This window comes from Oryzias melastigma, linkage group LG17 (assembly GCF_002922805.2).
Source record: "Oryzias melastigma strain HK-1 linkage group LG17, ASM292280v2, whole genome shotgun sequence".
NCBI lineage: Eukaryota > Metazoa > Chordata > Actinopteri > Beloniformes > Adrianichthyidae > Oryzias > Oryzias melastigma.
The window spans coordinates 32,902,954-32,913,600 of NC_050528.1; the positions used below are offsets into that span (position 1 = coordinate 32,902,954).

The 10,647-nt window shown below is 36.8% G+C and overlaps 1 protein-coding gene across 1 annotated transcript in view; it reads left to right on the top strand.

Annotated features, from left to right (window-relative positions):
* LOC112151249 (neuropilin-1a) overlaps window positions 1-10,647 on the top strand; it is an 82,939-nt gene that overhangs the window by 55,279 nt on the left and 17,013 nt on the right. The window contains exons 7-11 of the mRNA XM_024280050.2: window positions 5,265-5,420; window positions 5,966-6,110; window positions 7,863-8,038; window positions 9,528-9,683; window positions 10,231-10,375. Of these exons, the coding sequence (XP_024135818.1) occupies window positions 5,265-5,420; window positions 5,966-6,110; window positions 7,863-8,038; window positions 9,528-9,683; window positions 10,231-10,375 (778 nt within the window). The remainder of the gene's footprint in view (window positions 1-5,264; window positions 5,421-5,965; window positions 6,111-7,862; window positions 8,039-9,527; window positions 9,684-10,230; window positions 10,376-10,647) is intronic.

Consider the following 10,647-nt stretch of genomic DNA (forward strand, 5'->3'; position numbering starts at 1 on the left):
GCTAAATTGCCAAAACAAGCTAGCATAATGCTAATATAACAGCTCATTACCAAATTATAATAATGGTTTCAAAGTTTTTGAAGAATTTGAAAAAAATCTCCTTCACTTCTCATGGGGCATATTTTGCTTGATATTTCAAAAACTATCAAGTTTATGAATAGAAAAGGAACACGCAGTAATGTCCTGAACGAGCTGAATGTTTTGATACCAATATTAACTGAAATCGTTGTAAGTATGATTGAGTTTTTCGTGCCAAAAAACATAAGGAAAGGAGCAGGAGAATCACTGTTGTGTGAATGCTGTAATCCATTCACACAATTAGAAGACCAATCTTTTACAATAGATCAAAACATGGTCAGAGTGGAAATAAAAACCACATTGATCTGGGAATAATTTAAAATCACACAAAAGCATTTCAAGCTTTCACACTTCACCTGCTCTAAATGGACATGGGTGTCTTTAGATGTTGAGCTAATTCAATTTGTTATGAAGAGCAGCAGTGTGGAGCCAGGAAACACTTCCTTCCCCAGACTTCAGGTATTTATAGACACCCTGCCGTTTGTCTCCAGGATCTACTGACGCCACCAGGAAGATCGGCAGCATCTGGAGGGTCCATTAAGGCCTCCATAAAGACAAAGGGGCTGACCTTTCACAGCGCAGATATTTACCCCAGTGAACTTGTAAACCCTCCAGAAACAATTAAAAACCCAACCCTTATCTGAACCGCAAGACGATGCAGCCTGTTAGCGGTTGAAATGAATGACATCAATACAGTTTCAACACTTTGATTGTCGTCAAATATGATTTATTAATCAGTGGAGAATCCAGATGCTGCTCCACACAAACCCAGCAAAAGCCTAATTCCTAATAAATGACAGAATAAAGGCCCAAATGAGATCTCACTGGTTCTTATTTTCATACACCAGTAAAACAACAAGCAGCATCCAATATGTGCATGTTGGTTTTCATGTGTTTGTTTTTCCCTTTTTTTACGACTAAATTAGTTGAAATCTGAAGGTTGAAAAGCATGCAAGCTGAATAGAATAGAATTCAACTTTATTGATCACACAAAAAAGAAAATTACCTTCAGAACTGCTTCAAAGTCACGACACAGCTTATTAGGAGTTTAATATTTTTTCATTTGCAACACTTTTAAATCATTATACTTCTCCTGTTTATTTGTGATGCTGAAGAGAAATTTAAAACTACTGTTTTAAGTTGACATTTTGTCATCTTAGAGCTCTCAGTTACATTAGTTATCATTTCTGCTTGTTGGTCATGGATGTGTTTTTTATTTGTGATGAATTTACTGAGCTCAGCTGACTGTAGGAATCCAGGGAGCTTCATCCAGTGTGGGTCCTTAGATAAGACTGTTCACGCTACTACCTACCTATGTAGTTCTGGGTCTCTCCCTGTGCTGGTCCCCAGCCCAGTTAAACACAGAGTGGTGTCAGAAAGGGCATTTGGTGTCAAATCAGTAAAAGCTGATTTACTGTGGGAACCCTGATAGGATATGTTGAAAAGTGAACGTTTGTGATGAATTTACTCATCTTCTCAGTCAGGGTTCCACTTCACTGGGTTTCAGCAGCTCAGTTACTCATGTAGACAAACAGTTATGGAGAAAATGAAGAAATTGCTTTTTTTTTCTTGAACATCACCCAAGATTTGTGATTCACAGATGTTTAGTAGTCATGTTTTCTTAAAAATTTCTAATAAAATTTCACTGCAATTCTTTATTGGCGATCAAAAACAGCATAAGATGGTTGATTGTCTTTTTATTTTTATATTAAGTTTTATTTGACAAACTATATACCAGTAAATCTCGGAAATGGAAAACATTTTTATGATAATAAAGCAGTATAAATAAAGCTTAAAGAATTTTTATAATCATTCACAGATCAGAAAGAGGATCATTTAAAAAGCTTCTTAGGATATTTCTTTTTTATAACCATAAATGTCATTTTAAATAATTTATTTTTCTCATGTAGTGTGGGTTTTTTAAATGATGCAATATCAGTCTTGAGAAATGACAACAAGTGATTATTTCTGAATGTGGATTTGACTGAAGCTGTTATAAAAATGTCAGCCTGTAATAATAAATGAAAAAATTAAATTTTGACACATTGTGACAAAATAGACTAAATTGCAGCAAAATGTGAAGTAGAAAGATTAAAGAACATCAGTTTTTATACATTTTTATATTCAAAATGTTCCTCAAATCGACAAATTTCTATTCTAGAGAGAAACCAGAGCAACTGCAGCTCTTTTAGTTTTTGCAGGAAGAAGCAGTGTTTTTGTTTAATTGTATTTATCCATGAAGTTGGCCTCTGAATGGGACTGTTTTCCACGGGATGAGTGGCTGTCGCTGCTAATCGTTGAGTCATGAGGAGATGAATGGCAGTTATCTCCAGGCAGGACTGGAGCTGCGAGGATTACAATAAACGCTGAAGCTTTTGCTGTTGGACGTAACACAAATCAACTCTGGTTGGATTCATCTTATGAGGCCCTGATGCGGCTTCTCACACCCATTAACTTTTTTGGTTATTCTTTCGATGCAAAAGAGTAAATAAACTCTAAATTTACAACGAAGTATCAGGATGGCGCACAAGTTGCAGATTTGAACCTAAATAAAACATTTGTAAACAGTGATGTTTATACTTAATATTTTTGTGTGATATTAGATTAACACCAAACTGTAAAGCATGGGGGAGGAGGATGAATGGTTTGGGCTTAGTGGTGTCACAGCCAAACAGTAATATAGGTTAGAAGATTTTATTGTCTTAGTGGGTCAATGGCAAAAAATCAAAATAATTATATATATATTTGCAGTATATTAATATATTATAGTATATTAATATGCTGTATATACAGTATGTCAAGTTTTATTAATTAACATTTTGCTAACTTGAGATTGATTTGGAGAGAAGCTTTTAAACATCACCCTAAAACACATCAAACCCAATGTTCAAACCCATTTTACATTTTCAATCATTTGAGTGTATATGAAGGCTCTAAAAGGCAAATGACATTTTATGTTATCAAAGGTAGATTTGTTTTTTAATATAAAAAACAAAGTTGTAGAAAATGGGGTACAACGATTCATTTTCTACACAAAGCCGTGAACCCTCAATTTTTGGGTCACGGTTTTGTTTCGGGTGGATATATGATTTCTGCATAACTAAACAACCACACAAATTCAGAAAAACACTTTTTAAAATTTGCTAATAATGAAAAGGTATATATTCAACCGAGGATTGTGGGATGACTTATAAAATAGTTTTCTTGTTGTATTTATTTTACTACTATAGTAAAGTATTACACATTGAACAGTGAAACACTATTCCCTCAGAAATAACCAATTAGACAGTTTGTAAAACTTAAAAACTGGCTTGTGTTTTAAAAACTTTAAAACTCTCTTAGTGCTCCGTGTTGGTTGTGAGTTTTGTTGAAATGAAGAACATTTTACGCCTCATTAATTTCCCAGCAGCTTGTTTCTAACCGTCCCAACTATTCTTACTCCTGGCATCCATCTTTGGTCGTGGATCGTGTCATTAGTGCTCTGGTGTCTCAGCCTCTGGTGGGAATGGAAACGTTCAATGTAGCTGGGAGTGGCAGCGTGGAACTCTGTTTCTTCTGGGAGTGGCAGCGTGGAACTCTGTTTCTTCTGGGAGTGGCAGCGTGGAACTCTGTTTCTTCTGGGAGTGGCAGCGTGGAACTGTGTTTCTTCTGGGAGTGGCAGCGTGGAACTCTGTTTCCCAGAGGCCTCGCCGTCAGTCACGGACTTGCGGGGTGCTGCTTCCTGCTCCGTCCCTAAAAAAACGCAAACCCGCGGGGGCTTTCCCTCACACTCTCCATAATTACAAACATTTTTACCCAGACTCCCACATGCTTCTGAGTTTATTCTGGTCTGGTTTCCAGCGCTAGCAAACACGAAAACTGACGTGAAATGAAGCATCGTCTCATTCATTTGGTGTCCGCGCTGATTTAATTGAAGTACTCTTCATTTCAGATAAGCAGCGGCTTGGTGTTATCTGCACTGATCACATCCTTCACTTTCTAAATCTTTTTCTGCCACTTTTTGCTCAGACCTTTGAACAGCCCTAATGCTGGAAGAAAGGCCATCTGAAAGAGTCTTATCGGTTTTTTATCACTTGGATCACAATTCCATGGGAATAATGGGAAAAAAATCTTTCCAAGAAATTGAGAAAATGTGACTGGAACTTCAATTAGAGATAAAGAAGTCCTTTGAAATAAAGAAGACGCTTTGAAATGGAAAATGTCTTTGGTTAATAAAACACGAGCAGAAATGCGGTTTGCTGCCTGTGTTTGGTCTGTCTTCATGCTAAATCAAATCACTTCCAATTGACATTCTTTTCTATTTCAGGGCCGTCTTTAAACCCCTTTCTGTTTGTGACTTTCCAACAAACTAACTCAATCAGCAGAACACAACAAGCTTTGAGTCAAACCACCAAAAAAAAAATCCCTTCAGCTGCGAGGAAAATTCCAACATGCCACTCCGAACTGGCTCATGGAAGACCAAACACTTAAAATAATTTAAAGAGAAGGTAAAACTGAAGTTTCCACTCACCATAAACCAAAGCTGATTTAAAATTAGTTAATGTCTGTTGGAAGTAAAGAAGATTACAGTTTTGGACTCATTTTTGGTCAGAATTTGTGGCCTTTGTTACACAGAAGTAGAAATTATGTGGGTATTTGGAAAGAAATTAGCTTTTTTTCCACACTTTGTTTCTAAATGTAAACTTGTGGGTTTCTTCAAGCAGCATCTTTAAATATATATATGTGTATATATATATATATATATATATATATATATATATATACTTCAAACATTTGTTAATTAATTTTGTTTTATGTAGATTCAATGTAGAAATGCAGACAATCTTATCTTGTTACTAAAGTCCTGTTTCCATGGTTACACAGTAAGCATCAAAACAACTGGCAAACATTAAAACTAAAAAAATACAAAGATTTATTGTTACTTTAGAGCCTTGCAGACATCTATCCGTTGATGGATGGATGGATAAATATATGAATAAATGAATGGATGGATTTTTGAATGATGGTAGCATATCACTCATGAAAACTCACAGTAGTAACCAGATCAAAATTATTAAATACTAAAATGTTTCATAAGAAATATTATAAAATATCATGTTATAACGGGTGAGATCAAAGACTTTGGCTTGTGTTGTTGTGGTCTGCCTGTAACCATCTCTTTATTCTATCCTTTTGTCCGTCTCCAGGTGGATCTGGGTTTTCTGCGGTTCGTCACTGCCATCGGGACACAGGGCGCCATCTCAAGGGAAACCAAGAAGCGCTACTTCGTCCGCACGTATAAAGTGGACCTGAGCTCCAACGGGGAGGACTGGGTCACGGTGAAGGAAGGCTCCAAGCAGAAGGTTCCTTTCAGTCATTCATGTGAAGATAAACATCGTTTAAGCCTTTGAGGCCTCACCGGCGACGCTTAAACACGAAATATTTGATTTACTGTAACTTTTCAACCATTAACACTATCAATGTAATTCTACATTGATAGTGTTAATGGTTGAAAAGTTACAGTAAATCAAAGAACATAGACAGTAGAGCTCCGGTGTTAAAGAGCTAATAGTGAATAATATGAAGAGACGACTGGTTTGACAACTGTTTTTATCGAGATGTTATGATTTTATTTGTTTGCTTTTGACCATATTATTAGCCTTAAAGAGGTCACATTCAATTCCCTCCTTTTAACTCACAGTCACTCATCCATTGTTGGAAATCTGTTCAAACAAATAAGAAAAACATATTTTTCTGTCATAACAGTTACAGAGAACATCAAGTGGAAATAAAACATAGACCTAATATGGGATTACAGCTCTTTAAGAGAGCCGCTTGAAACTAACAAAGATAAAGATCCAGAAAGCAAAAGCAACACGAGCTCTCACCCCTTCCTGCTTGTCTTTAGATCTTTGATGGGAATGTAAATCCAACCGACGTGGCTCGAGCTGACCTCCCCAAACCCACCCTGACTCGCTACATTCGCATCCGACCCCTGACCTGGGAGCAAGGCATCTGCATGCGCTTCGAGATCTACGGCTGCAGGATATCAGGTAACCCCGAGGATGAAAGACAATAAACATCTTTTAAAAAAGTTAAAACTTAAAATTTTTACAATTTGACATTCTGCTAGCTTTTTGGACTATTTTGGTATTTACTAAGATTTTTTAGGCGATTTTGAAGTTTAACTAATATTTCAGCTACATGCTAGCTGTTTTGACTAACCTAAGTTTTTTTTCTTTAGGTTTTAATTCTAATTTGTCATTTAGCAGAAATTCTAGCTGGCTATCAGCTTCAACATTTTCAGCTATTGTTTTCATTGATTTTAGTTATTAATTCCGTGATTTTAGCTATCAGCTTCAGCGTTTTTCAGCTATTCGCTTCAGTAATTTCAGCTATCAGCTTCAGTGATTTCAGCTTCAGCGATTTCAGTTATTAGTTTGAGTGATTTCAGCTATCAGCTTCAGCATTTTCAGCTATTAGCTTCAGTGATTTCAGCTATCAGCTTCAGAATTTTCAGCTATTAGCTTCAGTGATTTCAGCTATCAGCTTCAGTTATATCAGTTATTAGTTTGAGTGATTTCAGCTATCAGCTTCAGCGTTTTTCAGCTATTAGCTTCAGTGATTTCAGCTATCAGCTTCAGAACTTTCAGCTATTAGCTTCAGTGATTTCAGCTTCAGTGATTTCAGTTATTAGTTTGAGTGATTTCAGCTATTAGCTTTAGCGTTTTTCAGCTGTCAGCACTAGCATCATTAGCGGCCAAATTCAGCTTACAGCATTCACACTAGCATTATCACAGGTTATGCAATATATCTAGCTCATAATCATGTTAAAAAGTTACGGTTGTAAAGTTTTAAAATGTTAGTTTTTAGTGTGTTCAATAAATGTTTATCTCGTTCAGGTGTGTTTTGGATTTTGGGCCCCTGTGCGATTGAGTTTGACTCCCCTGATCTAGAGTCACCTTTGAGGGGATGGATGTGACGTCTTTGAGACATCTTTATTTTAAAAACTTTTAAAAAACTTTGACAAGATTTCCTCAAAAACCTGCCAGAAGAATGTCTTTAAAGTTGAACCTGCTAGCTCTGTGCTGGGGCCTCATTCTAAAGGTTTTTTGTCTTTGGATCATAAATCAAAGCGACGTCTTTATTGCCGGCAGGAGCGGCACCTCCTGTCGCTCTTTGTTGATTTGAAAAGATGATTGCTCTGAAAGCGAGCATAAGCTCCAGCAGAAGGACTCCATCATTCATTACAGTAAAGCCGAGCAGAATTATTCTGCCTCATCGCTCATGGCCTAACATCCTTACGTTCTCGCTGTTTGATGTGAGCCACCTCTGTGAAGTCGATATAGGAAGATGTTCTCTGCTCAGGTGGGAAAAGTTAACTTCTCTCCCACAAAAAATGATAAATCCCAGATGTTAACTTTTGTTTTTCTATAGATTTACTGTTTTATTCTGCAGAAGTGGATCACAAGGACTAAATATTGAAACAGTTTTAGAAGTTTGTTTACTTTTGTTGTAAAATTCTACTTTTTCGCGCTGGAGTCACTGGAATTTGCTCTTATCTCAAACCCTCTAGTGGTCATTTGAGGAACTGCAGAGATTTGTATTTTCTGTTTATTTTTTCACATAAATACAGAATCTGAAGAGTTATTTTTAAAGAACAGAGCTGTTTGATTGTGTGACAATAAAATAAACTAATCACCCTAGATAAAGAGTTTCTACTGATTTTTTCTTTGAGGTTATAAATGATGAGTTTAAAACTCGACAGAGGTTTATTTTCTCATGGTCCCTCTCCCGCTCTACAGACTCCCCGTGTTCGGTGATGCTGGGGATGGTATCAGGGCAGATCACCGATGCTCAGGTCAGCGCCTCGTCCTTCGCCGACCGCGGCTGGGTGCCCGAGAACGGCCGGCTGCTGACGGGCAGGTCGGGCTGGACCGGACAGCAGACCAAGCAGCCCTTCAGGAACGAGTGGCTGCAGGTTGGTGTGAAACTCAGAGTTTGGCAGTGAAACCGGTTTGTAAAGGTCAAAGTTCCTACCTTGCTAGAGGCAGATGGTGAATTTTTCCAAGTTTTTACATGTTTTTCGCACAAATTTAAATCACCAATGAAAGTCAATTTCAAGCATTGGTTTACTTTGCTAAAATTATTTAAAAAATGTACATTTTATTTGTTATGTAGTGTTTAATTAAGGTGGAATGAGCTTTTGTAGCAGGTGTGAAATAAGCGGATAACATTTTATTTTCTCCAGGTTATATTTAAATAATTTGGATTGCACTTTTTATTATTATTTTAGATTAACTTGAAAAGTATCCTACATGTGCATTTGATTAACTAGTTAAATTAAAATAGAAAAAAATAAAACTTTAATAATCCCAAAACGAGGAAATTACCTTGTTAGCATAACTATTAAACAGCAGATATATAATAAATAAATAAAAAATAAAGAGTACAATTTTATAAAAAGTGTTCAATCAAATTCATATTTTAAGGTGGATAATTTTAAATAAACTTTATTAAATGGATAAAAATAAAAACTCACATTTTAGAAAGTAAACTTTAATTGAAGTAACTTTTTACATTTAAATAACATTTTAAATGTGTTTTTGCTCATTTAAATGAATGTAAATATATTTAGAATTTCAGACTTCATATATACCAACGATTGATTCATTGAACTTTGTTTAATTAAACAAAGTCTGAGTTTAACAACAAAACCAATTAGAAGATAAATAAAAATATTTTTTTTTTATTTGTTTAAATTAATAAAAAATATAAACTGCGATAAATGATTCAGTTGTGGTGAGATTGATTTATTTTGATCACAAATTCAATTTACCCTATTTACTTTAAGAGTTAGTCAGTATAATTTAAGAGGTCTTTTTACTTTGAACAGGTTAAAGTTTGAACCAATGTTAAGGCGAGATGTGTTTCTGTTCTTGGTGTGAAATTATGGAATAAATTCTTTTTAGCCATTTAAAAACATCTAACATGTAAATGATACAAAACACTCATGTAAAATAATTTAATTTACTAGTATTTTTTTGTAAAGGATTGTGTTTTCTACTTAATTGTATGAATTTGGTTTGTTAAACTGATTAACATGGACAGGCATATAATAAGCGTCAAATGCTCCTGCCTTTTATTTAGTTATTACCTTAAGTATTTAAAACATTGTTTAAAATGGCTAGAATGACTTTATTTTAGTATTTAAAGTGAAACCACTTTTTATTTTATTTTTCATTTGATTTAGTTGAAACTGCGCACAAATGTAACTCTTCTGACATCATTGTAAAGGACCTTAACAAGGGAATTTGTTGTTAATCAGTTTAGATTATAATAACTGAAACAAGAAAACGTGAAATGATGATTACGTTCTTTCTGTCCAGACTAGAAAGCTAAAAGCGTACCTTTCTGGTCACGTTTTCCTCTTTTTTTCTAAATGATATAACTCTGTAACTCCTCCACAGGTGGATCTGGGCCAGGATAAGATGGTGAGTGGTGTGATGATCCAGGGCGGGAAACACCGCGACCGCAACGTCTTCATGAAGAGATTCAAAGTCGGCCACAGTCTGGACGGCGATCAGTGGACCTTCATCAGGGAGGACAACACCACCAGACCCAAGGTGACCTTTCATTTGCGTCAAGGTTTAACCCAAGAATTGCCAGAGTGAATCTAAAACTGCAGCTTTAGCTCTGGATCTGAGCAGAAACATTCACTCAGGAATCTGAGACATTTTTTTAACTCTGGCTGCGTGAAAAGCCAAGTCTGTAACCGTCACTCCAGAGGAAATTCATGCTTTCCAGCCCCTGCTTCCCCTCCTCTGCTGCCCCGCCGGTGTGACATCCTCCTCTATGCGTTCCAGATGGCGAGGCGGTGGACGAGGCCGGCCATTAGGCTCCCGCTGCTTCACTGCAGACATTGATCTGTATGTTTTGTTGCAGCTCTGTTCTGTTTCCTGTGCTGCTCTTTGTCCAGCAGCTGAACAGACGAGGCTGGAAGGCTGAACGTTGGCTGTATTCCTACACGTAGCAGAGCCGCTGTACTTCTGTCCTCAGAGAGACAATAATCTGCTGCAGCTGACTAAAGTTCAGGCAGTTCTGCAGCTCTGAACTTCAGCTTTGTTGAGATAACAAAAAAAATCTAAGTCTATGTGTTGGTTTCCCCTGAAGGTATTCACTGGAAACCAAAACCATGAAACCCCAGAGCTGAAGACATTCGGACCTCTCCGGACCCGATACGTCAGGATTTACCCGGAGAGGGCCACCCCCGAGGGCATCGGGCTCCGCCTGGAGCTGCTGGGCTGCGAGCTGGAGGGTGAGTTCACTGAGCGGCTACAGTACTGTGGTTCTGGTGAAACCACATGATGAGAGGAACACGTTCAAAAAGAAACGGAATCCCCCTCACTGCAAAAACCTTCAGTCTTAACAACTACATTTGTCCAATTTTTAGTCAGTTTAAATCAGAATTAGCTCTGTGAACATTAACGTGTTAAAGCACATGATTAATCAATACGAATTAATGCGTTAATATTAGGGCTGTCAGATTTGTCGTGTTAAAAACGCATTAATCTGACATGTGCTTGACGC